The following is a 25528-nucleotide window of genomic DNA, read 5'->3' on the forward strand; positions in this document are numbered from 1 at the left end:
TTGCCAAGGTACGCGCCAATAATATTTATAATGCAGGTATCCATCGGTAATGCTATGATGTTCTAGGCTGAAAAGCACGAATTGCTGTCGAAGAAATGGTTTCATGCGCTGCTGTTGTTCTTGCATCCGGGCAAAAGCCATCATCTTCCCCCAAGAGTGGCAAAATGCACAGAACTACACTGCGGTTCGGGAGAACTTTAAGCTTCTCCCACAATATAAGGAGGACATGGAAGAAGCGAGTACACGCACGGTTTACGAAGAGCGGGTTCGTATCGAGAAATATCGACTCTATATTCAGACGAAGTTCAAGCAATGGTTCAACAACTGGGAAGCAAAATGCAAGGAAATACGCGATGCTAAAATGTCGGAGGCGAAGGAAGAACTGGTCAAGTTTGCAGAATATGCGGATTGTGTTTCATTTGATGACTTCAAAGTCATTTACTATGCTCGCTTCTTGGAGAAGGACAAGGCGTATGAAATCAAGAAGAAGGCCAAGCTGGAGCAAGCGGCAACCGACATCCGATTCCTCGAAACCTTTGGTGCGGAATCGGAAAGCGACGAAGAGTAAACATTAAAAACTTATATATTTTTTGTTATAAAGAGTATAAAAAGTGCGAGCTTAAACTACGCGATAAAACGAATGCAAGTACTAAGACAAGATCGTAACCACTAGTACAAACGGCAAGATCGAACTACTATAAACAAGAAGACTAAAGTACTACTATCACAAGACCATAAGTACTATGACAAGATTTAAAGTACGAGTACAAAATCGATTGGCGTTGAATCTCTTGGGGCTCACAATCCATTTGGTTGGACAAGACGAACTTGCTGAACACTGTCCTTCTTAAGAAGCATGACTAGTCAATCGTTGAGGTTCCAAGAACTATTACAAGGTGGTATTGACACAGCAACTCACGTGATCAAACAGGAGACAAGAAACGTGTATGAATCTTATTTTAAGAAGTTCTGTGAATTCTGTATCGCCAACGAGTATCCTGATCCAGCAGTGACGCGTCATCACGAACTGCCTTCCCTTTTGGTTCCGTTTATGGAGAGTGTATCCGCGTCCAGTACCGTTTCCAATCAAACTGCAGAGAAGGTCAGAGCTGCGGTCGCGAACTTTTATGGCAGTTACGAGCGCAGAGACGCCGCAGGACCGGACAAGTGGATGGTAATGACAGACGACAGGGGCAACAAATTTGGCCTTGGTAATCCTGCAAAGGATGCGTTCGTTCGCCAATTCATGTGGGGCCTCAAGAAACGAAAGAACAAGGAATTTACGCAGCGCCAAGCTACGCCTATTTCTTTGGATGCTCTGTGTGCTTCATTTTCACTTGACACATACGTCAGGATTCACAGAGGCAAGCCGTTTGTGGTTTTTGGCGGTATCTGCTTTTGCTTTCTATGGAATGTGTCGAATCAACGAGGTGCTAAGTTTGCAGTGGAAGAATATCACCCTGGACCTGGCTCGCCCAAGTGCGTCTGATCCGACTTCGACAATTGGCTACGGCGTCTACAAACTGGGAAAGACGGAGGTCGCTAAAGGTCGCTACAACCGTCATTGTTTAGATGAATGCGAGAGTCCAATGGATGTTTTAGCTCACTTAAAGAAATGGATTGAGTACGTTAATACGAAGACCGACCACAAGTGGAGCGATAACGACTACGTTTTCCCAGCATTGTCCAAAATTGCGAAGAGTGCTATCAAGACTGATGACCCTCATACAGGGTGCGAGAACGTACGTGAGGAATGGAGTAAGAAAATGTCTGAGCAGTCTTTCATCACGCTATTGAATTGTGTCGTGAGAGATCTCAACCGCAATGGAACATCTGTGTCCGGATACGTTCGCCACTTCGAAAAACGTCTGAAAACTGTTGAGTGTTCGGTTAAAGCTCTTGAAGACAAGATCGATTTACTCATCTCGGTACTTCGGCCATCAGAAATCTCAACACCATCTGCAGCAGCTTCACACAGCAGCATCGACGAATTGGAGCAGATATCTATTCTGCCGCCAGCTAAAGCCTGGCGGGCTTTGTATCGAATGTACTGGAAAGCTGACCCATCTCGTCATCTATTCAAGCCGATTTGTGAATGGACACCACAGGAAAGAAAGAAAAGCGGATCCCTTCCCAGTCGCCTCAGTGTTGCAAAGCTGATAGCGGAAGATGTTGTTGATTTTGCTCTTCAAAAGAGAATTCCGGCTCCAAGGGACGTCTCAGAGGCCACATTATCGATGCATGCAGCTTACTACGTCGATAATTGGATGAAAGATGCAGCGAATACCAACCTGAGTGCGCTCGCTATCGACACGCTGGGACGATATATCAGGCTTGATAAGAAACGCCGACTCGTGAAAGCTCAGCATGCTTACATGAACAGATAAAGCTAATATAGTAAGATAGTATTGCGAGTCTTGTTTTAGTATATTGTGTCTTGTTATAGTACATTGAGTCTTGTGTTAGTATTATTAATCTTGTCACGTACATCTAGTCTTGTCGTAGTATCTATTATCTTGTCATGTTTTTCTAGTATTTAATGTCTTGCTGTAGATTTTGTCTTGCCGAGAGTCTTCTAATAATTTATCAACATTACTTAAGTTGTGATCAAAAATTAATACACGGTTCTTCATTTTATTGACTCTAAGACAATCTTTTCATTGGTCAAGCAATCAGACTTTGCATCAATTGTAGCTTCCGGCAAGGAAAGCATACAATCTCTAAGATGAGCGGAAGCTGCTTCCATTTTATCACAATCACAGCTCAAACAGACATCTAAATAGGGTTAGGTCTAATTTACTGACATGTTGATAATATCATAAACCTATCCCTTATTTATTCGAATGGAAGGGCTACTTAAAATAATGTATCCACTTGATTCTAAATACGTCTCCACAACCCTTCCTTGTCCCCTAATCAGTTGTTTTCACCTGTCGGTTCGCTTATTCGGCTACAATTGGCGGAACCTTACCACAGTCTTCTGTGATTGGTCCACTTAACTTTCGCGGGAAACTTCACCGTTCCAAACCCAAAAATCCCTTCATTTCCGCCTGACTGGCAGAAAAGAACTCGACGCCGACGGCTCCGACCGCTCCCAGCTCACTCTTCCCCAACTTTCATTTAGTCCCAATGGCCCCTGTCGACGACACCAAGGCCGCCGAGGCCACGCCCGCTACCACTGCTCCCGCGGAGGAGACTGCTGCTTCCCCCGCTCCGACGCGTTCGCCTTCGGCCCGCAAGGCCAAGACGGCCGCTGCTGCTAAGAAGGAGGAGCCCGTCGCTAAGGAGGCCCCCAAGGCCAAGAAGCCTAGGGCCAAGAAGGCCGCGGCCACTAAGAGCGCGGCCGAAAACGGCCCTTCATACTTTGAACTCATCGTGGACGCCATCAAAGAGCTGAAGGAGCGCAACGGCTCGTCCCGTCAGGCCATTGCCAAGGTCGTCGAGAACAAGAAGGACAACTACGCTAGCCACCACTTGAACAAGGCCCTGCGCACGGGCGTGGAAGCTGGCAAGCTCATTCAGATTAAGGGTTCGTACAAGCTCTCGCCCGAGTTGCGCAAACCTGCCGCCAGTAAGAAGAAGAGCATGAAGGTGTCTGAAAGCTCGGCCAAGACTGTTAAGAAGGTTGGCAAGGTGGCTAAGAAGTCTCCTACCGCTAAGAAGACGGCGGCCAAGAAGGTTGCTGCTAAGAAGGTGGCGGCCAAGAAGACTCCGGCCAAGAAGACGGCCGCTAAGAAGTCGCCTACTGCTAAGAAGGCTGCGGCCAAGAAAACGGTCACCAAGAAGGCGGCCCCGAAGAAGGCTGTGGCCAAGAAGTCGGCCCCTAAGAAGGCCACGGCCAAGACTACCAAGAAGACGGTCAAGAAGACGGCAAAGAAGTAAAGTGCCTCTCTGACTCACTGTGCTATAATTCAAGGTCGGTGATTTATTACGGGCTCGGGGCTGTTTTATCTACGCGACGTCGTCAAAGGCCCCGCCCTTCCCTTTATCCCTCGGTGTTTTTTAACACCACCCTTTGTACTTTAGAAATTGTCCCTGTAGCTTTCACAAGATATTGTGCTTTTGTGTCCCGGATTAACTTCAGAGTAGTGAGGCCATTGTGGTGGATGCAGATTTGGTCCTAAATGTGTCGGAACCTGAAGTGGCATGAGTCTGTCGTGATATCGTCCGTAGGATCGCAGATTGGCCGATGTTAAAAATGGTTGCTGTGTGGTGTATACGTTGTGAGCTAAATGTGAAGTTGCTGCTGCTTGATCGCATTTCGGTGGAAAATTGCAGCACTGCTGCTCGACAAGAATGGCTAATTTCAAGCGTAGGACATCACCTTGAAGCTATCATTGGAGTCTGCGTGATGCAGTGCATTGGGCAGCAACCAGCGGTGCCGGTGGATGCTGAAGGAGTTTACCGGTGCTGGTAACTGCGACGAAGTGAGCGTACGAGTTTATCATTGTGCTCCTCCATGCGATCAATGCGTTGCTCCACCTGATCAAGTCATTGAGGACTCTAGTTCATTCCACAACTTCCTTCTTAGGACCAACAAGCCACAACATTTGCTTCGGAGTGTAAAACAAACGCAATGGCACGTCTGCTCTATCATGCTGTGGCTTCGGCAATGGCACTCGTCGCGTCGCTGTCATCGCTCACAGCCGCACAGCATTCCAACAGCAGCAGCAGCGACGGTGTGACTGCAGGCATTGAAGAAGAGAACTTTGGCGTGGGATGCAGTGCATCCATGGAGTACCCAACGTCGACCGACGAATCTACCGCGCAACCGCGTTTTGCGTACTTGGTCACGAATCCATTGGCGGATTTCGTTGCTGTGCACTTCAAACAGTTCAACTTGCCCAAGAACGACTACGTCCAGGTGCGCTCAGCCGACCCTGCTGCTAGGGACACTCGCGTGTTGCAATACCGTGGCAACGATTCTACTGGTGCCTTCTACGCTGATGCTCTTTCGACCTCATCCGTGATCGTGGAGCTCTTCACGGATACAACCAGCTCGGACGCGAACTCGTCGGAATGTGTCGGCTTCGCGGTGGACAGCTACCAGTATCTGGGTCAGGGTTCAACGCTGAATGGATCCAAGGAAGAGGTGTGTGGCGCAGACAACAGTCGCGAAGCTCGTTGCTACTCGGGCTATAGCAGTGCTTTCCGAGCTTCGGACGCTGTTGCTCGCCTATTGATCAAGAAGGCGACGGGCTCGTTCTTCTGCACGGGGTGGCTCCTTGGAAACGAAGGGCACCTCGTCACCAATCACCACTGCATTTCGACTCAAGCCCACGCCAGCAACACCGAGTTCGAGTTCATGGCTGAAGGTTCTAGTTGCAGCATTAACTGCGCCAAACCTCGCGCTTGTTTTGGAACCATTCGAGCTTCATACTCGACACTGATCTACGCCGACGCGGGACTTGACTATGCTCTTGTCAAGCTTCCTATCAACCTGTCGGGGCAGTACGGCTACCTGCGTCTCCGTTCCAGCGGAGCTGTCATGAATGAACGCGTGTATGTGCCTCAACACCCTTCTGGATGGGGCAAGCGCATTGCTATGAAGTCTGACAGCGGCTATGGAACGGTGACGTCCTTGACTATGGGAGGCTGCGCGAATAACCAGGTTGCGTACTATCTGGACACTCAAGGCGGGTCGTCAGGATCTCCCGTTCTTGCTTGGTCGGACAACTCGGTGGTCGCTCTGCACCACTGCGGTGGGTGCCCGAACACTGCGATCAACAGCTACAAGCTGATTAACGACATGAAATGGCGTGGTATCCTCCCGAACAACGCTGTCGCCTAAATTCCGCTATTCAAGGTTGATCCCTCACAACTATTTGTCACGAGCATTTGTTGTTCTTGGCCTCTGGTCCATCTTAGATGGAAGACTATTACCTACATCAATACACATTGCCTTCAAGAAAAACACTGCTTTTCAGAATCTAAAGTACCCTCATGCACATCGCCTGTTCTAGTCTAACCAGATAGAAAACCAAAAGCAACGACATCATCCCAGTCCGAGATTTGAACGGAGGTACGATCGCAGATCAGCTAGGTAACGAGTACGAAACTCTGCATCAACACCATTCTGGAATTGTCGGTAGTGAAGGCATCAAGGCATCTTAAACTTCTGCACGCGGTTTAGATGACTCGTATCCTTCTCCATATCCTTCTTTCTGCAGTGGCTTTCACGACACGTATGCTATCGTTAACAACTGCTCAGGAGCATTTTAGTAGAAGGAATAATGCTACCAACACGATCGCCGGTATCCAAGCAGAGAACTTTGGCGTGGGATGTGGTGGAGACATGGAGTATCCTTCCACCGACGAGTTCACTAAACAGCCACGGTTCGCGTATTTGATCACAAATCCACTCGCGGATTTCGTCGCTGTCCACTTCAAGCACTTCAACTTGCCCGAGAACGACTACGTTCAAATCCGTGCTGCAGATCCCGCGTCTACCGAAAAACAGATTTTGCGCTTTCAGGGTAACGAGTCGAGCGGCGATTTCTACGCCCCAGCGCTTTCGACGGTTGCTGTTATTGTGGAATTGTTTACAGAAATTGCCGATTTCCCTCAAGCCGTCGATGCATCAGAATGTCTTGGATTTTCAGTGGACAGATACCAATATCTGGCCCGAGGTTCGTCTCTAAATGGAGCCAAGGAGGAGGTATGCGGCTTCGACAATAGTCGAGAGGCATCTTGCTACAAGTCGTTTACCGAAGTCTTCCAAGCGTCCAAAGCTGTGGCTCGCCTTTTAACCAAGAAACCCGAAGGTGCTTTCTACTGCACTGGTTGGCTGCTTGGCAGTGAAGGGCATTTGATGACCAACCACCACTGTATCTCTTCACAAATCCACGCAGACAACACTGAGTTCGAGTTTGATGCAGAAGGATCAGTGTGTAGCATTAGCTGTGCGAACGCCCGTGCATGCAGCGGATCGATTCGTGCCAAATCGGCAACACTAATTTACGCAGATGACGCACTGGACTACGCTCTGTTGAAGCTTCCTGTAGATTTATCAGTCGAGTATGGCTACCTTCGCCTGCGTACTAGTGGTGCCGAACTGTCAGAACGAGTCTATATGCCTGAACATCCAGCTGGGTGGGGGAAGCGGATTGCGATGAAAACCGACAGTGGCTGGGGGACTGTGAAGTCGTTGACCATGGGAGGCTGTGCGACGGATCAAGTAGCATACTACCTCGACACACAAGGCGGGTCATCGGGATCACCTGTTCTCTCGTGGTCAGATAACACAGTGATTGCTCTACATCACTGCGGTGGGTGCCCAAATACGGCAATCAACAGCTACAAGCTCGTAAATGACATGAAATGGCGCAACATTCTTCCAGCAAACGCTACCGTATAAGCAACAGCAATGTTGGTATATTACAAACACCATTTATACTACTACAAGTGTTGCAGTTGTATTCCCAACGTGTCACTTTGGGTGACGATTACTACACCGAAGCTGACAAGTATACTTAATTCAGACGAGTTTGTGAGAAGAAACCGAAACAAACTTCTGTGAAGGCGTGAATCATACGCAACCTCCCAACAGTACGTCCAGCTCCTGGCTGGCAATCCCCTTCATCCCATTTTCGACTGCCACCAGAACGTTCATCTAACTCCCACAGAGAAAACCTCGTGAAGACAATCACCTCATCGGCTACACACTAACTACCAACATGCGATTAAGCAAAGAACGACATTTGATCGTCGCTTTCTGTTGGGTAACAACTCGTCGAGATCTAGGCACATCGCATTGAGTCGTGCAGTTTTCCAACTCCCGATTGGAATGGGCGCAGATAACTTCAACACTACCATATATCCTAGTGGAACCTTCAGAGCAGTCATTCCCAAATCTCCCGTCTCGGACGAACAGGAAGCCGTTTCTACCTCTAAAGAGAGGACCGAGTGTCATGACTCGACTACTCCACCGCATTGCGGGCTTCGCAGTTCTAGCTTGGGCAACTATCGCAAACGCTCAATCACTACTCAACACCAGCACTCCTGGCATCCAGGACATCGACTTCGGAGTCGGATGCGGTGAAAGTGTCGACTACCCGACGTTCACCGACGACTCGACCACTCAGCCGCGGTTTGCGTACACGGTCTCGAATAGTCTGGCGCAGTTCATCTCGGTGCACTTCACCAATTTCAATCTTCCAAGAACCGACTACGTACAGATCCGTGCGGCCAACGCAAACGACCCGGAAAAGACTGTGCTAAGATACAACGGGGGCGACACCAGCGGTGCCTTCTACTCCACAGCTCTACAGACTACGTCCATCGTCGTAGAACTCTTCACTGCAAGCACCGACCCCAGTGTTGGCGCGCAGCCTGTGAACACGTTCCTGTGCATGGGGTTTACCGTTGATAACTACCGTTTCCTAGCGCAACCAGCAAACAACGCTTTGTCCAAGCTAGAGGAGGTGTGCGGCGCAGATGAAAGCCAGCAAGCCGTATGCTACGTAGCTGACGTCAATGCGTTCAAAGCTGCAGGTGCTGTGGCGCGCTTGTTGATCCACAAATCTACTGGTTCTTTCTTCTGTACAGGCTGGCTGGTAGGCTCTGAAGGCCACCTCATGACGAACCACCACTGTATCTCACAACAGGCACATGCTAGCAATACGGAGTTTGAATTCAAAGCCCAAGGTGCGACTTGCAGTACTAACTGCAACAGGGGTATGGCATGTGGTGGCGCAGTGCGAGCAAGGTCTTCAACACTCATCTACGCCGACGCAGCGCTCGACTATGCTTTAGTGAAACTACCAATTAACTTGTCCGGGGAGTACGGCTACTTGCAGATGCGTGAGACGGGAGCAGTACTTTCGGAACGGATCTACATTCCTCAACACCCTGCCGGATGGGGCAAACGTATCGCTATTAAGACGGATAATGGCTGGGGGACAGTGACTTCGTTGACCAGGAGCGGCTGTGCCAGGGACCAGGTTGCGTACATGCTTGACACACAGGGTGGTTCTTCTGGTTCACCCGTTCTTGCTTGGTCCGACAATACAGTCGTCGCCTTGCACCATTGCGGTGGATGCCCCAACACGGCTATCAACAGCAACAAGCTTATCAACGACATGAGGACGCGCAACATCCTTCCGGAAAGTGCTGTGTACTCTGGCGCGACTTTAGCTCCGACTTCGGCTCCTACTACTTCACCTCCCACTCAACCACCTACTTCAGCCCCTGCACCAACCACCAAGACGAAAGTTGATGGTACGATCACCTCGACTGCCACATTCACGTCCGTGGACTATGTGGACTTTAACCTTGCGTCTGAGGCAGCGGTGGAGCTTGATATTCTCTCAATGGAAGAGAAGACAGGTGGAGGCTACGTGGATGTTAACGGGGATTGCAACGCTGGTTACCTTGACTCCAGCATCGTCCTCTTTAGCGTTAACACGGCCACCGGAGCGATGACAGCCATATCAGCAAATGACAACGCTCCCAACGGCTATGGCAGTGCCGATGGATCGATCAGCAACGTCGACTCGTATCTGTACGTGAAACTTCCGGCTGGTAACTACCGATTGGCAGTGAGTACATCGGGTCTCACTCCGACACAAGCAGCGAACAAACAAATGCCCTTGTCGCCCAATGTTCGCGTTTGTGACAAAGGAACGTCAAACTACGGCAGCTACAGACTCACTATCAGTACCAGCGCGGCTGTGACGACAACTGCACCAGGCAGCTACATCGGTTCTCAATGCAACGTCGTGGCTCCGAACGCTCCATACAGACAATGCCCGTACCACCGTGAAGCAGCTCTCGCCTACGCCACTGGGGTCGAGGGATCCATCATCCGTCGTCAAAGTACGGTGTCCGTCGACTACATCCCATTCACGCTACCTGCTTTCAACCGTATTACAGTGGAGATCGCATCGTATGGAAGTGCTGATGGCAACATCTTCATGGATGTCAATGGGAACTGCCAAAGTGCGTACATCGATGCTGTAGCTTATCTCTTCAAAGCCAACTCTGCTGGTTTATCAGCCGCTGATCTTGTGAACTCTGGTGACGACGATGACAACTTTGTGAAGCGCACTCACTACCGCTCCATCAGCTTCCGTGACCCGTTCATGTCGTTGGCTTTGCCAAAGGGCAACTACGTTCTCGTTGTAGGACGGTACCCACTGAGTCTCGAAGATGCCATCGCACGCACCAGCTCAACTTCTGTTGATAAGCTCACACCTGAATCATGTGGTAAAAAGTCGGATCGCGGTAACTACCTTGCCATCTTGAGTTCTGCAGACAAGATGAATATCACCTCACCCCGCTCATTTTCCGGCAGTCGATGCCCCAGCAGTGTTGGCAAACAGGTTTGCACAGCTTAAGGGAGACGACTTACAAAACGCGAATTCTAATCCACATGATGGATGTAGCACTCCGAATTAATAACACGGAGACCAGAGCAAGCGAATACATTTCGTGAATTTCAATACACATTTGAGTTTTCATTTGAAATGAGTAAAGTTAACTCTTTTCTTCATATTTGAGCTCATTTACATTTGAAATATATATAAAAAAATACTTCGAAGTTTTCACGTTTTTCATTTCACTTTTTTTATAAAAACAAAAATACGTAGTATACACACCGGGCAAAGTATACGCTTTTTCATTGCTCACTCTTTAACTAACTCTATCTTACTCACTAGTCTGGTGGGTGAGCGGCAGGTGTGAAACTCGGTTGGAGAATTTCCCCACCATGTCGTCGTTTGGCCTCAGATCGATGCGGGTGATGCTGCAATGGTTGATAGGTGCACCCAGTTGAATGACCTCCTTGGGGACGTCGTAGCACTGCGCCATGCAATGCTGGATAAAGCTCGTGTGGGCAATAATAAGCTTGAAGTTTTCTAAATCTCCTTTCGGCCCACGCGCCATGGTATCATCTCCATCCCAACGGCAAATGTTCTGGAACGCCATCTTGTGCATCGACTCGCGGTAGTCGTAGCGATGGAAAATGTCCACATTCTTGGGTGCTCCATCTTCTAGAAAGCAACACTCGTACTTTTTGGCAAGCCATGGCATCTTTTTGGCAAAAATCGCTGCGGTCTCCACAGTCCGTCGCAGTCCTCCATACACCAAACTGACACTTGGTGTGTTATCTCCTCGAAGTTTAAACATCTTGTTCAACGATTTGGCTGTGATCTCAGCCTGTTCCTCTCCGCGCTTTGTCAGTTTCTTATCTCGGTCACAAACTCGGAAGTTAATGTTCTCAGTCTCTCCGTGACGAATGAAAATGAGGTGCGTCACTCCTCGAGGAGCTTGCAACTTTTTCTTCAGAGGGTTAAGAACCGGTTGGATAAACTTTGGAAACAGCACGTTATCTACTTGGTACGTGCCTTCTTTGATCTGGAACGGAGACAACGTGGCACGACTCATACACTTGTGGAGCAATTGGGGCTCCATCGGTATACGAGCGGCCACTTGGATAGACCACCACCAGAGAAACATATCCTGTTTGGTCTGGAAGCGTAGGATGCTGGTCTCACTTTTGCCCTGGTATAGGAAATCTATCTGCATAACTTTGTCGTTAAAGTCGAGGAACTCCAATCGCGCACTGGCAACGGGAATTAGCGACCTTTTACGTTGAATTGTGTCTTTAAACTTGCGCAAGACCAAAATGTCGGCGTACAGCTCAGCCCAGCATTTGTTCCAACTGGTGATTCCCAATTTCATTCGCCGGGTTTCGATGAACCCGCAGAGCACAAAATTCTCACGTTTGGCAGCTTTTTGCACTGCATAGTCACTTACTTGGACGGGAAATTCGGGACGGTCTTCGCTAAAGTAAAGCTCCACCTCGTCTATGGTGTAGCGGCGAGTGGTGGAGCCATTCTGAGCCACGGATCGTGCCGCGTAGGGCGTTTCGTAGTGCGAGCCCAGTTGCGGTCGGCAGGTCTCGAGGTCTTTGGTGTTGGCGAAGCGCACCGACTTGGGACTTTTCATGGGTTGCACCGGCTGTTGCTGGTTGTCCTCTGCCTTGGTGGAGGCCACCGGGACGACGTAGGGCGCAACGACGGCCGCGGAGGCTGCGGGCATGGCTTGTGGATAATAAATTCAACGCGGGTGAAAATGCCGGTTTGTCGGGTTCTTGCCGTGCGCACTTGACGGCAACTTGCCTACTGAGTTACAGACGCAAGTGGTTCTGTGACTTTTCGCAGAAAGTGGCCTGTAATTTACTTGATCAAATATTGCTTCTGTATACAGTGGGACATCATTTTCTGAACCCATTTTGTGTTGCTCCGTTTTCGCGCACATGAAACAACGTAAGCGAGGGTCTCTACTCGCTGCAACCATTTCTCAGATCGAGTTCAAGAGCCTCGACTCGAGGCTCGAGGCTTGAGTTATAAGACTTGTTTCAAATTGAGGCTCAGTCGCTGCATCAGTTATCCATGGATTTGCGGAGCTCCACTTTGAAAAAATTGTCATCGGAGATCCCAGAGGCGAGAGCTGCCCAGGCAGATTCATGAGCAGTTCGGTGATTGCTTGTAAAGATTAAGAGGTACTACACCGCTGGAAGCTCGCTTCGTGCTAGGAAAAGACGCGTTTTGCTCTGGTATGTCGGGTCCACTTGGCGCACAAAAATGCCTAAAGCCGCATTCGTAACAGTCACTTCCTACAGTGTCGCAAAATTACGCCGTAATGGCACCGCATCTAGTTGGTGAACCGACATTTACTACTATATCTTCCGAACATGAAGCCATTTCAAAACTGCTTGATGGTCAAAATATCAAGGGGAAAAGGCTCAAGAGTGTATGAATTCGGCCGGTATGTGCAGAAGGTGTAAAATTGTCTAAAGACAGCATCTAATTGTAGGTCGACGACGTTCGTAGGCGTTGTTCGCTCTGTTCTGTTTAAGACGACGCATAACATTCGTAAAAGGGCCACAAAGCCACGCTTCGCTTAGTGATGAAGCTTTCGTGGGCGACGGACACCGCAGCCTCCGCCACCGTGGCCAGGGGAGAACAACAGACACCACAAGTTGACGATCCACCCGCAAGGGGAGTGAACTGGAGGTCGAGGAGCCTGCTGTTGTTTCAGCTACTCGATCTCTTTCGACGGGGTCTCAGCCGAAGGCGTCTCACCAGATTTGTATTTGATATGCGATGAAACTAGAGTTTTCAGTAATATTGATTATCTGGCAAGAGAGCAAATTGTGTAGCGAAAGCTATGAGTCTCGCTCCAGGTCTGATCGATTCAAGTGGATACAGTAAGAGCAAATGGACGAAGGAGCGCTCATAATAAAACGAGTAATTATTAATTATTAAAATTAAAAGTTTGTCCATTCCAGCCGATTTCATACACCTTTGGACATTTTCCCACAAAGTAATAACGGTAATTTACGTGTATCACTTAAGTACGAAAGTGTGCGCTTCACCAATAACCTGAAGCGACAAGCTATGAGCGAAAGCAAGCACCAAGAAGACTCCCTGCGCTCACGACCAACGGTGGACGTCACGGCCGTGGACATCTCACCCAACCCGGCCGCACTCACAGATGAGCTGAACCTGGAAGTGGATTTCCACTTGGACGTGCCTGTCACCAACGGCGTCTGGGACATTGAGGTGAGTGCGATTGCAGTATCTTTATACCTTGCAACAGAAGCTGATATTTGCATTGGGTTTTACATAACAGTATCTGGTGGACTCTGTCACCAAGCGACACATTATCAATATCCTTTCCACTTTATCATTTCTTCTGCAACATTGCGATGATGTATACCAAGCAAGCTGTTCCCTTAACCAAAACTGAATTTTTCGATTATTGTTATTCACAACTGGGTCAAGTGGAGGCAACAAACTACGCCCGGGGTGACAATCATTTCCAGTTTTCGGTTCGTTCTGCAGCGAAAAACTTTCGAATTTTGTTTATAATTGTTGTAATTCTGACTGCCTAAATGGAAAACAGACCTCGCAAATCAACATTTCCGGAATTCAACCGAGTCAACTGACCAACTGTGGTCTGCTGATTGCGGCGTTCAAGGGCGAGAGTGGAGATATTCTTGATCTCAAGATGGTCATTCAAGTCTCGGAACAACGTGGAGGACTGCAAAGAATCATCTACAGCCCGCTGGAATGAGAAGCATCGCTAACTCAAAGTGATATAGCACTTGCCACCAACACTGGCAAAGTGGCATGATACAGAAAATCTGCTTTCTGCTACTTAGATTTTTATTATTGCATCTTACTATTAGGCGCTAGTTGTGCGAAATACTGTGGAGTGAACTTGACGCACGCCGTTGAGCACCTCGATACTTTTTGTCGCCTGCAAGTAAAATCATTAAGCAACAGAGTGAGATTGAGTTTACAGCGCCGAATAAAGTGAAAAATGGACCACCTGCTCGTCTACGACGCGTTTCGTCCTTCCAAGTGCTCGAGTGAGCTTCCGGATCTCCTGCAAGTGTCGCTCTTGCTGTTCCTTTGCCCAGACGAATAGTTCATATTTTTCTTTTTGAATTGCTGCCACCTTTTGAACAAGAAGATCTACTTCCTGGTTGTAGGCATCTCGATCGTCCTAATTGCCATGAAAAATTAGCCTTCAATTATGAGTATGTTGTAAGAACAGGTAGTCAGAGTGAAGAATTACCTTGATAATTTTGGCGAATATTTCTCGGTCGACTTGGAAGCGAATCTCTTCCTGCTCAGCATAGAGTAGTGGCATTGGTATCCCCTCAAAAACAAATAATGTTGAGAGAGTAATTCACCTGTGCCATCTTGGCTCTTTCGGCGCGAAGCTTTTCTTCACTTGTCTTGACTTTTTTCTTGAATGCATGGCGCTCTGCTTTTGCCTAGATTACAAAGTAGTTGCAATATTCACTTTACAAACACTTGACTGTTATTTTTCTCACTAGACTTACTTTCTCTAGAATTGCTTGCAGTACGCGGACATCTTGACCAAGCTACAGATGAAACAAATAACAACACGTCAGCGCACAGGGCACAATATCACAGCAAAGGGAAGAAATCTACCTTTTCTCTCGATGTGTTAGCTACATAGTTCATCGCTTCCATCTTAGCATCCTGTTTCCAGCGTTAGTCGCAATTCTCAGCGTGAAATCTACGATACGCTAGTACCCACCTGTGCTTTCTTCAGTAGATTGTCGATTTGTTGGATCTCCTTTTCATCCACGACCAGTTTCCTGTATCGGACCAAATACAACTTCAGCCATTATTACACAGATATGGTCATCTGCGCGTATACCCACAAGCCAGGTTTCTCCCCACGGCCTCCTCTTTCCAGCGCTTTGATTTTCTTTTTGAGAAGGGCATTCTCTGCCCGGAGTAAAACTAGCTCGTCCTCGTCACCAATATTTTCTAACAAAGCACCTTTAGTCACAGAATACTATATAATACCCAATCACTCAGAACCAGAACGTACGAATTGACTGCTCAATGTGCGATGACATCGGGCCACTTGGATCCGTGTCGTTCCTTTGTACCTCCTCATCCACCTCAGTGTCCTCCATCCTGCTACTTGCTCGTGTCTTACTAGCTAAATAAATCGGCGTCCGTTCCAGATTTATCAACAAATTTGTTGCTACATTAGATATTAGATATTTGTAAATCTAATCTTCATACTCAATTCTTCTCACTATCGGTGGTAAATTGTTCGATGCTTTCTGCCCTTCAGATGCCCCAGGATTTGCAGCAAGAAGTGTCTTCGCATACTTGGCTCGACGCTCTGGCGTCATATAGTTCAAAGCCTCGGAGCTGGTATCATTTCGCTGCTGCTTCTCGACTTCTTCGCGTTCCTCCTGCTCGTTCGACTCAATCGCCTCTAACGCAGTGGTGACCAAAACTTCTTCAAGTTTTCGGCAAGTTACTTTCACTTTCCTCTTGACAAATCTAGCAAGCGTTTCCGGCAAGAACAGTGGACAATGTGTGACGTCCATTTCTTCCAGTAGTCGGCATCCTTCTAGCAAGGCAATCAGCGTTCGTTCACTCAGTTTCTTACATGCTGACACGTTTAAACGGCGAAGCACGGCGGACTGTCCTGCGATTTCGAGCATCCCGTCGTCCGTGATTCGAACGCACCGCGATAAGTTTAGTTCTTCCAGACTCAAATGCTTGGCGATAGCACGCAACACGTTGTCCGTTAACTCACGGCAAAACGCCAGCTCTAACTTGACAATCTTGGCACAAGAATTGACGATATCAATGATGTTGGTGTCGCTCAAATGTGTGCATCCAGACAAGCTCAGTGACACGAGAGATTGACAACGCAGCACCACTTTATAGATCCCAGTAGCTGTCAAGCTAGGACAATAGCTAACATCTAAATGTTTCAAATGTGTGCCTCCAACCGAGTGATCCAACATATCGTCCAGAAGCCACACAAGTCCTTGATCGGTTAACTCTGTGCACGCCGAAAGGTTTAACGACTCTAGCGTTTTAGCTCGATGACCCAAATGGCCAAGAGATAAATCGTTTAAACCAGTGCAACCGGTAAGATCGAGCGATTTCATCTTGAGGAGTAGATTTTTATCCACAACACCGCGACCATCTCCTTCTTGGTCGAATACGAAGATTTTATACGATAACGCACTTAACTCCTCAACGTTTAGAGTATCGAGCTCTAAGCAGTTGTGAGTAAAGGTTCGGATAGAGAAATCAGTCATCCTGTCGCAAAGACGAAGATTCACTTTCTGCAGTCCAGTACACACTTTTAGGATTTCTAACAATCCTTCGTCTCCAATACGTCGGCATCCACCGACATTTAATTTTCTCAATTTTGTCGGATTTTTCAGCATTGTTGCCAGATATTTCAGCGCGCTATTACCGAGTTGAACACAGAGTTCGACCTCCAATGATGTTAATCCAGGACAGGATTTGCCAATAGTGAGAAAGCATCGATCGGTTATTCTTTCACAAAAACTAAGTGATAACTCCTCCAGCCTTGGGTTTGTACGGACGATCGCTTCTACTCCAACGTCTCGAATCTGAGAGCAATGAATCATCTTTAAACGAATTAGTCGATTGCAATATTTCCCCACTGCCGCTAGTCCCAGATCAGTGATCAATGTGCAGTACGAAATATCCAGCTCTTCAAGCTGCGAACAGCAGAACGCTATCCTCCGCATAGTAGCATCGGATAACTGAGAGCAGCGAGCAAGGTGGAAACCAGTGCAGAATCTGTTGTTCTTTGTGATAGTATCCATGTCCTCCTCAGAAATATCCAGCACGTCTTTGAGATCAATAATACGAACATCTTCACCCGACTCCAACGATAATACAAAGTAGATTACGGCCTTGGGATTCTGTAAATCGCGCAGCCACACCATGTTCGTCAGTTGATCTCCGTAAAATGTTGGAAACTCTACCAGCACTTTGCAGATAATATCTGCAAATGTCGCCACTATTTCGTCCTCGTCATCGGTGTGATCGTACCAGCTCATGATATTTACCAGTGAATCCGCTGATCGTGACCCCAAGAAGAAAGCAAACGGCATGCGCGCAAGCTCTCGAAGTGGCAGTCGACACAGCTCCGACTCAGTCGCTTGGAAATAATCCGACTGGATTTTCAGAATATTGTGATAACAAAGCAAGAAAAGATCACTGAAAATCGGCTCTCGAGGCAGATTCTTCATCACTTCAGCAATACCATGTGCGTTTTCCGTCGCAATGAACGGCTTGAGTCCGCACCGAACCTTCTTCTTATAGGTCTCCCGCGCGTGTTGATGATCCACGTCGTATTTTAGTGAAGCACAAATATTTTCCGCAAATTTCTCCAGCATCCGCTTATCATCCGGTGCGTACTCAAGAGCTCGTGAGAATCGACTAGACGCTAACGCAAATAAGTGATCGGATTCATGAGCACGATCACGAGTTCCCATTACGTAGTGAGCGTTTATTTGATCGCGAGTCAGAATTTTGCCATTGTAATAGGCAACATGAGCGATATTTCCGTGAAAAAAGTACTTCCCATCTTTTCGTCGGACTGAGGACAAACATCCAATCCGCAGCTGACGCGTTTCTTGGTTAGATTGTTCGTCAAGCTCTCGTTGGATTTTCACATTTACTCGTTCTCTCATTTCCTTAAACTCTGCGGCGAGGATCATCCACTTAGCATCAAACTTCTCTCGGGTAATTTGCTTCTTCGCCACGGGTTCAAAGTCTGCCCGCGACACTTTGGAGGCATCTTTCTTTACTGCACTATCATTTTTCTTTGGCGAGTTGCCATCCTCTCCAGTTGCAACATTTCGAGACAATCTAACACGAAACTCGTGCTCATCAAAGAGCTTCGTACTGATCGCTTTGATCTGTTTTCTACCTTCTTTAGAGGCGAAGAACTGCTTGGTTTCGTGGTCGATTTCTTTGAAACACGCGCCTTTCGCTTCGTCTTCCAGATCCGCGATATCTTCCCGCGTTTTTGCCATAATCGCTTCTCGTTTTTGGATTTCCAAGTCGACGACATTCTCCACTTCCACTTCATTTTGTAGTAATCCATCCACGTAAAAGCGCAGTATAGTCCCGTCGTACGTTCCGACCAAATGAGTCCACTTTCCGATGATAACTTGAGATCCAAACGCCAAAATATCAATACTGTTCACGTTGATACTAAACGCCCATACGTTCGCTTTCAATGCACTGATACAAAAGCGTCCAAGTGTCAATACTACCCTCCTTGTACTCTCATGACCATCACATCGACACCACGTCTCTAATGACGCGTGAGAATCGACATTTTCCGGATAAAATCTCTTGTCGTATGGGAATTGAACACAACTACGCGAAGCCTTCCGAAGGACTAGAGATCGATTCATATCTGCGTTCATGATCGGTCCTTCACCTTCAAGAGTGCAACCAGGCATATATTTGCCTTGAAATCCATCGTAACAGCCGAGATTTGCTGCTTCTAATGTCCCTCGTCGGTCACACAGCGGCCAATATCCACTTGGTTCGTCCGATACAACGAGCTGTTTGTATGATGTGGCCTGCTTAACTGTCGCTTGAAGCAGCAGCAGAGACGCCATAGAAAAATACAGCATCGACACGTTGTGTTTTACGCGGTAATAATCGCCAGAAGGTACTAAATCGTCCAATACGAACGTGTAACAATCTGGAAATTGTGCCACACGCTCCAAACACAGCGGAGTGATTGGAATAGCCATCATGCCCGTCACCCTACGAACGATATACTCGAGTACAGGAAGGAGATTCCTGCGTAAATTTTGCTTGTCAACTTCCGACACTGCTCTCAAACCAAATCGAGCACGGATTCCCTCGAAAATATGGGTTTTCCACAGAGTTTCGCTTCCTCTTCGACTGCCACTTAATAGATTTAGTGACTGCATCAAAATTTGCTTATGGAGCATTGGTGTTAACCCAGTTGAGCTGGTTTTAGCAGCTTGCCGCATGAAGTGACGTACGATGTTCTTAAAAGTTCGTGCCACCATTTCTGCAAGTAAAAAACGCCGTATGGTGAAAGATTTTTCTTTACACTCCAGTCGACCCTTATATACCATAACATTCTGCATAGAATCTCCCATGTGAGGACTAGTAAGTGTTATACACGTCGCGTCAAAGCGATGGCTGCAATCTCGACTGACAGTACTGATTTTCCCGTTAATATACACCTGCGATCCTCGTTCCAATTCTCGTGTAAAGTCTTGGGAAGTTTGAATCTCAGCAGTGGAATACTGTAGCGTGGCAGTTCCTGACAACTGGAATAAAAACTGAGCACGCAGAAGACCAAGATGCCGCATATTAATACCGTGTCTGTGCATTTCCTTCACTAAATCGAACTCGGGGGAATCGAAATAGTCCGATTTTTGTGATAACTTGACTGCGAACAATGGGATAACCTCTTTAACCAGATATTTCGTAGCTTCTTCGACGCCAAGCGCTTGTGTTTGCCAATCCGGTGTGCGGTAAGTTAATGATGATAATGCATCAGGAGATAGAGGGATCTTGAAGCATTTTACAAGTTCTGGACGCAGTTGACGCCATAGTATACTCATACCTCGAGTGGACTGCAACAAGTGACGTGTAATATCTGGATCTTCGGGTGGCATTGCCCTCGAAAAATTCAGGACAACGAGCTGCTTTTTTGAGCTGAGGTAACCGAGTATATCAGCCGCTGCGTTTATACTCTTGGACGTGAGATCTTCATAGCCTCTAGCACTGTGACGATTTAGATTGAGTCGACTAGCGACGCTGGATAAAGCTTCGTCGAGTTCTTTGTTCTGGAAAGTCACGGTTCTACCGCGATTGTCACTCCCGTGAACAAGCTGCTTCGACACGCGTTGGATGTCTCCAGATTCGTTCCACGTGATGATTTCAACCGGAATTTTAGATGAACAAAGCACGCGGAATCCCTGAAAATCCACAGTACATTGCAGCGGAACACGGATTTTACCATAACTGCTAAGTTCTCGAAGATAAATAGAAGAGTTCCTGACTTCGTGACCACCAGCCTTTGCTGCATATTCGTGGGAATTCTCAAAGCGTCCGTGGTCATCTGTGCAGATTTTGAAGAGAATATCGTGCGCTTCGTATTTTATTCGAGAAGTGCTACGGATATTATCTTTTCGACCATCTATGACAGATTCTCTGGTTGGAAGAATGGATTTTTCTCGAAGTGGTAAGTAAAATTCTCGTACCAGCACTAAGGCGATTGCACTTGCAGTTTCAATAAAATCCTGACAAATGTGCAGGATTTCCGTGTATTTGGCTTGGATCTGGTCCGAGTCAGCTTCATTAAGACCGAGAGCATTCTGGAACCGTTCACTCCATCTTGTACGATGTGTTGGTAAAACAGGGTACGTTTTACTAACTCGTAGTTGATTACTCTCCGTCTCCAACAGCGACAACTCCGCTACTTTCCAAGCTTTCATGGCCTCAACAAGTTGATTGTGTGCTTCTAGTGCTTTTTTGCGTCGCTGGTCCAGTACATGCCTCTCTTTTTGTAAGAATAAACTACTAGGATCAATACGCTGTTGGTCTTCTCTTTCATCCGAGTTTTCGTTATTTTCGATCTCACTTTTGTATCCCATGCGAATTAATTTTTTAGCCATCGTTAGAGAATTTTCATTAGCAATTTTCTGGCACTCAGCAGTGACCATTTGAGTCAAAATTTTCTCGTTTTCCTCTTGAATTGTGTTCAATAATTGCTGTGTCAAGCCAAATTCCAAATCGGTTTCTGCAATGTTTACCAGAGCAGCAGCGAGTTGCGTAGAGCCTCTAATTATACGGAAATGACCATACAAATCTGTCTCCATGGCTTCCACGTCATAGGATCCATCACGGCGGCGAAATGCAGTTGCGTAGTCGCAAATATGACGTTTTGATGGTAGTTCTTGTAGAAATTCTGCTAGCTTAAAATCCGTCATTCCGTCACAAATCTGTTTAAGTCGATCCCGTAATTTACTTAACGGAGGATCTGGAAACGCCAGAGTCATCTGTAGTGTTAATTCATCAATTGTAAACCCTGTAGAATACAACTCAGGCGGAAATCGACCGTGCAACATGTTCTCTTTCCTCGCTTTCGTTCGAAATTCTCGAGCTGCAGAAGTTTCTTTATCGACAAAATGCTTTTCGATTTCTTCACTTGTATCAGTCTCTGGAACTTCAGGAGGTAAACCACTGGATCCTTCTCGTTTGCGTTTCTTCGTTTCAGCCTTCTGACGTGCAAGTTCTTCATTTCCAGCGATAGTTTCCAGCATATTCCCCACTGACGGTGATTCTTGCTTCGCGTGGACCAATTGAGCGACCAATCCTTTAGCAATTTCAGGCTTAAGATACTCCATCTCTGTGTGTGGTAGCTGTAGCGACTCAGTGTGTTTTAGATATCCGAGCTCTTCTTCCATTTCTCGGAACCGGTTTTCCACCTCTTTTTGCGCTATTTGAACGGCTTCTTCCACCATAAGGGCGAGAATTTGTTCCCGGCTGAAATTATTCCCTTTTGTGCGTAATTTCACCTGCTTCATGCGAATTTTAGCTTCAAGTTTCATTTTATCCACACTATGTGCAGGTTTGGCGGCTCGATCACTCCATTCCTTCTCTATTTTCTGGCGAGATTCTTCTAAAGCAAGCCCTCGAGCGTGGTAAAAAGCCTGCTTCTCGGCTGCCAATCGAGCCACTTGTCTGCCTTTTTTGGCACGCCAAGTAGCCTGAAGTTTGACTGCTGAGCGTAATATTACTTCCATGCGGTAATGTAATAAATTGCGATATCCTCCATGATCCAAAGGCACCACATTGGATAATAACTTGCTTCGGCGCTTTGGGAGATATTTGGAATAATCCGTTTTCAGCGGATCATTTTCCCCCATTGCTAACGCTCGTTCATGGATAATTGCCTTCTTCCAACAAGATAATTCCTCGCGCGGTTGAGTCATTTGTCGAGCGACTGTGTATTTCAAGTCGTTGACGTTGATTAATCCGAGTCTGTACTGTTGGATTGGACTCATATGCTGGATCACAAACCGACTTAACTGCTGGTATTTCCATGACAGTCCAAGTAATCCGCATAGATATTTGGAGCTCTCTATCGTCTCGATGCAGTAGTTGTTGAATTCGTGTAGTGTCATGCCAGGAATCGTCTTTATTTCACTCGCATTGGTCTCAGAATTCAAGCTGTTTAACTTCAAGAACTCTCGTTCCACGAATTCCTTAATATATTCTCGAGTCAAAATCCGCGGGAGGTGGATATCTCCAATACGTGAGAGAACACTAAAGACGATACGGATAATTTCCGCTAAAGATTGGAGGGACAGCAAGCGAATGGAACTTGCACCAAAATTCCTACTTTCTTGAGCAAAAATGTCGAAGAGAAACTTGATCTTGTCAGCCACTGAACAGCTCCCAGCTCCTACTAGCATAGCGATAGCAAGGTCCACTAATTGGAAGGTAAAATCCTCTCCTTTGCCTGAAACGATCGCTGGATTTCCAGAATTTAGAGCCTTGAACAGAGGAACGAATAATTGTTCCTTATCAAACACTTCTTGAGCACGAGTAAATAGGAATTGTTCGTTCTCGTGGAGACGGCAAACACGCTCCAGTTCATTCTCCCGGTTCTTAATTTGATCTTCCGCAAACAAAACTTGAGATCGGAGCTTTGCTTCTTGACCAGGAGCTCGCAGTTTCGACGTCGTAAGCGCCGCATATTCCTCCTGAGCCGATGCCAGAGCACCTTTTGCTGCATTAACCTCTCGTGCGTACCGTTCCAGTTCTTCTCCATGGAACATTAACCTCGTATCTCCCAGCGGACGATCGACGCAACGTACGGCAGCAACTTGTTCAAGAAATTTCGCACATTCTTGCTCTGCTGCTTTCATTCTTGCGTCGATATTCTGCTTTTGTCGAGTTAACTCTGCATCTTCGAAGACCTCCTGTCCCCTTGTCTTCTCATCTTGCGCCTCCTGTGTTCGAAAGAAAACATCGTTTGGATCCAGCTCCTTCTTCGCGCGTTCAAACTCCGCTTGGCGCTTTGCCCAGTGTTTCTCTCGCTTTACTTTTAGGTCGTTCTCTTTCTGTGTCAATATCTGTAGTTTTCCTTTCTCAGACGCAAGAGTTGACGCGAGTTTATCTTTCTGATACTGGATTTTCATTTCAAAGATGGAATCCTCTTTTGTTGTCGACGCATTGTCGCTTTCCAAAGCTTCGTCCACTCGGTTCTTCTGCTTCTCGTACGAGTATCCGAAGAAGATGGGACTTCGTGTCGATGAGTCGAACAAGTCAGGAACTGAGCGCTTAATAACTCGAGGTTTCTTCAGCATTGCTTCAACCTTAGCACGGCCATCGAGAGGCATCTGGTCGATGGCATGTTCAGCTAAATTCTCCTCATTTAGTGGCTGTTTTTCGACGTCTTCATCTGGTATCGACGCTACTGGATGGACGGGCTCTTCTTCTTCACTGTCGCTGTCTTCCACTTCGTTACCATCTGCGTCTTCTTCCTCATTATCCAGATTTTTTGAATTTTTTTCAGCATTTTCAACCTCGTCCAGCTCACTTTTGTCATCCTGTTCACCTTCTTCTTCGTCTTCTTTGTCTTCGGTCTCGCTATCGTCGCCACTCGCTGCTGAACTACTCGCACTATCGTCGGTGTGACCATCAATCTCGTGCTTTGCAGGAGGTGGCAATAGGATATCACCTTTGTTGTATTCATCGAGCGCCGACTTCGCTTGATTTTCACGTTGCATGGCAAAACCTGAGCATGCTGGATGCCACTCAGCACTGGACTGACTGCTGGATCGCACAGTTTCCTGGAAATGAACATGAGTCACAGCTTTGATAAACAACGGCCACTGCACAATTTGTCGGAGCTCAACACCCTCTATAGAGCCAAGAAGATGCAGCTTCAGCTCGCGCAGAGCCAGCGCCTTCTCCCGTAATTCACGCTCAAACTTCTGTTTCCTAGCTAAAAATTCTTCTTCAGGTGCAGGTGAGTCGTCTTCTATTGCTTCCTCCATCTCTAAATCCTCTCCAAACTGCTCTCTACTCGGAAATTCGGAATCATTTTTCTCCACGTTAACACTTTCAATTTCTACTTCTAGTTGTTCTAAAAGGTTCTCCAGAACAGCAACTTCCTTCGAAAGCCGATCGACTGTTTGGTGCAACTCTGAGGTATCCGAAAGTGTTGATCCACTGGTGCCACTGCCTTCTGTCTGCTTTTTCTTCACTTTGACTAGGTCCGTGTACCAACGCAGGAATTCTGTCAGTCGGACGAGATCCCAATGCCGACAATACGCAAACATTTGCGAGCGATTGGCGACGTCGACGCTGGTGCGTCGTACACTGGCGACGGAGCTGTTGATTGGAATTAATTGGTTTTCGAGCAAAACTCCATTGTCGCTTTGAAGAGCGTCCTGTTCCAGATACTTCGACACTTCGGCGCCCATTGCTTACGACAAAAAGATACGAAATTCCCTGGACAGCATACAGCAGATAGCACACTCAACGAAGATGGAGCAATGAATTCTCCTTGAACGGGATGCAGAGGACTCGATGCCGAAAGATGATCGCGTATTTGTCCACGTCCTTTCGGCGGATACTTTCGACACATATTTCTACTTTTAAGTTTTTTTAAAACTTAAAAGTAGAAATATGTGTCGACCACCGAAAGCATCCATGTAACAGCCCACATGCCGTTTACTGGAGCACTATGAAGGAGGCGTTAGTGAACAATAAAAGTTGGTACACAAGTGCACATGCACTGACAGTACAATATTGTCAAAGGACTAGTCTTATAACAGTTGATTAGCGGCGAATTTATGCTAATAGAGTGGAACTTGTGCGAGCTGTTGTGGTCCACTATCAAGCGAAAAGAAGTAGAGGGCCTCATCGACCGCCTCAGCTTGCTTTGATCTTTCGAATCAAGTATCATAGTGCCTTGTAATAGAAAGGTCGGGATATGTTGTTCTTAAACCTGCCGTACAAATTAGCCGAAAACTGCGGGTTGTTACAGGCAAAGTTTAAAAGCTTTGCCAAAACTGGGTAGTCAATAAACTTTGCCAAAATTGGGTACAGAAAATGTTTACCAAAATTGGATACTGATTAAACTTTATCGAGGTTTTCACGCTAAAAAT

General features: G+C 47.0%; 10 protein-coding genes across 10 annotated transcripts; 7 read left to right on the forward strand and 3 right to left on the reverse strand.

Moving 5' to 3' along the window:
- Nucleotides 1–226: 226 nt before the first annotated feature.
- PPTG_02560 (hypothetical protein) lies at nt 227–568 on the forward strand (the record flags this gene model as incomplete). Its single annotated transcript, XM_008893686.1, has 1 exon — nt 227–568. The coding sequence occupies one exon, from the start codon at nt 227–229 to the stop codon at nt 566–568; it is 342 nt and encodes a 113-aa protein (XP_008891934.1).
- Nucleotides 569–856: 288 nt separating this feature from the next.
- PPTG_02561 (hypothetical protein) lies at nt 857–2387 on the forward strand (the record flags this gene model as incomplete). Its single annotated transcript, XM_008893687.1, has 2 exons — nt 857–1378; nt 1446–2387. The coding sequence occupies 2 exons, from the start codon at nt 857–859 to the stop codon at nt 2385–2387; spliced, it is 1464 nt and encodes a 487-aa protein (XP_008891935.1).
- A 742-nt stretch (nt 2388–3129) lies between these two features.
- PPTG_02562 (hypothetical protein) lies at nt 3130–3882 on the forward strand (the record flags this gene model as incomplete). Its single annotated transcript, XM_008893688.1, has 1 exon — nt 3130–3882. One exon carries the CDS (start codon nt 3130–3132, stop codon nt 3880–3882), a length of 753 nt encoding a protein of 250 aa, XP_008891936.1.
- A 694-nt stretch (nt 3883–4576) lies between these two features.
- On the forward strand, nt 4577–5791 carry PPTG_02563 (hypothetical protein; the record flags this gene model as incomplete). Its single annotated transcript, XM_008893689.1, has 1 exon — nt 4577–5791. The coding sequence occupies one exon, from the start codon at nt 4577–4579 to the stop codon at nt 5789–5791; it is 1215 nt and encodes a 404-aa protein (XP_008891937.1).
- A 295-nt stretch (nt 5792–6086) lies between these two features.
- PPTG_02564 (hypothetical protein) lies at nt 6087–7357 on the forward strand (the record flags this gene model as incomplete). Its single annotated transcript, XM_008893690.1, has 1 exon — nt 6087–7357. The coding sequence occupies exon 1, from the start codon at nt 6134–6136 to the stop codon at nt 7355–7357; it is 1224 nt and encodes a 407-aa protein (XP_008891938.1). The 5' UTR covers nt 6087–6133.
- A 553-nt stretch (nt 7358–7910) lies between these two features.
- Nucleotides 7911–10337, forward strand: PPTG_02565 (hypothetical protein; the record flags this gene model as incomplete). Its single annotated transcript, XM_008893691.1, has 1 exon — nt 7911–10337. The coding sequence occupies one exon, from the start codon at nt 7911–7913 to the stop codon at nt 10335–10337; it is 2427 nt and encodes an 808-aa protein (XP_008891939.1).
- Nucleotides 10338–10534: 197 nt separating this feature from the next.
- Nucleotides 10535–12119, reverse strand: PPTG_02566 (hypothetical protein). The gene has a single exon (XM_008893692.1). It carries the CDS (start codon nt 12040–12042, stop codon nt 10648–10650), a length of 1395 nt encoding a protein of 464 aa, XP_008891940.1. The 5' UTR covers nt 12043–12119; the 3' UTR covers nt 10535–10647.
- A 1204-nt stretch (nt 12120–13323) lies between these two features.
- On the forward strand, nt 13324–14349 carry PPTG_02567 (hypothetical protein). Its single transcript, XM_008893693.1, has 4 exons — nt 13324–13568; nt 13639–13675; nt 13779–13837; nt 13912–14349. The coding sequence occupies exons 1-4, from the start codon at nt 13404–13406 to the stop codon at nt 14080–14082; spliced, it is 432 nt and encodes a 143-aa protein (XP_008891941.1). The 5' UTR covers nt 13324–13403; the 3' UTR covers nt 14083–14349.
- PPTG_02568 (hypothetical protein) lies at nt 14194–15469 on the reverse strand (the record flags this gene model as incomplete). Its single annotated transcript, XM_008893694.1, has 9 exons — nt 14194–14268; nt 14341–14517; nt 14590–14640; nt 14708–14791; nt 14861–14902; nt 14973–15023; nt 15082–15142; nt 15209–15317; nt 15382–15469. The coding sequence occupies 9 exons, from the start codon at nt 15467–15469 to the stop codon at nt 14194–14196; spliced, it is 738 nt and encodes a 245-aa protein (XP_008891942.1).
- A 69-nt stretch (nt 15470–15538) lies between these two features.
- Nucleotides 15539–24841, reverse strand: PPTG_02569 (hypothetical protein; the record flags this gene model as incomplete). The annotated part of the gene is made up of 1 exon (XM_008893695.1): nt 15539–24841. One exon carries the CDS (start codon nt 24839–24841, stop codon nt 15569–15571), a length of 9273 nt encoding a protein of 3090 aa, XP_008891943.1. The 3' UTR covers nt 15539–15568.
- Nucleotides 24842–25528: the final 687 nt, after the last annotated feature.

The sequence above is a fragment of the Phytophthora parasitica genome (assembly GCF_000247585.1).
Source record: "Phytophthora parasitica INRA-310 unplaced genomic scaffold supercont2.2, whole genome shotgun sequence".
Taxonomy (NCBI): domain Eukaryota; phylum Oomycota; class Peronosporomycetes; order Peronosporales; family Peronosporaceae; genus Phytophthora; species Phytophthora nicotianae.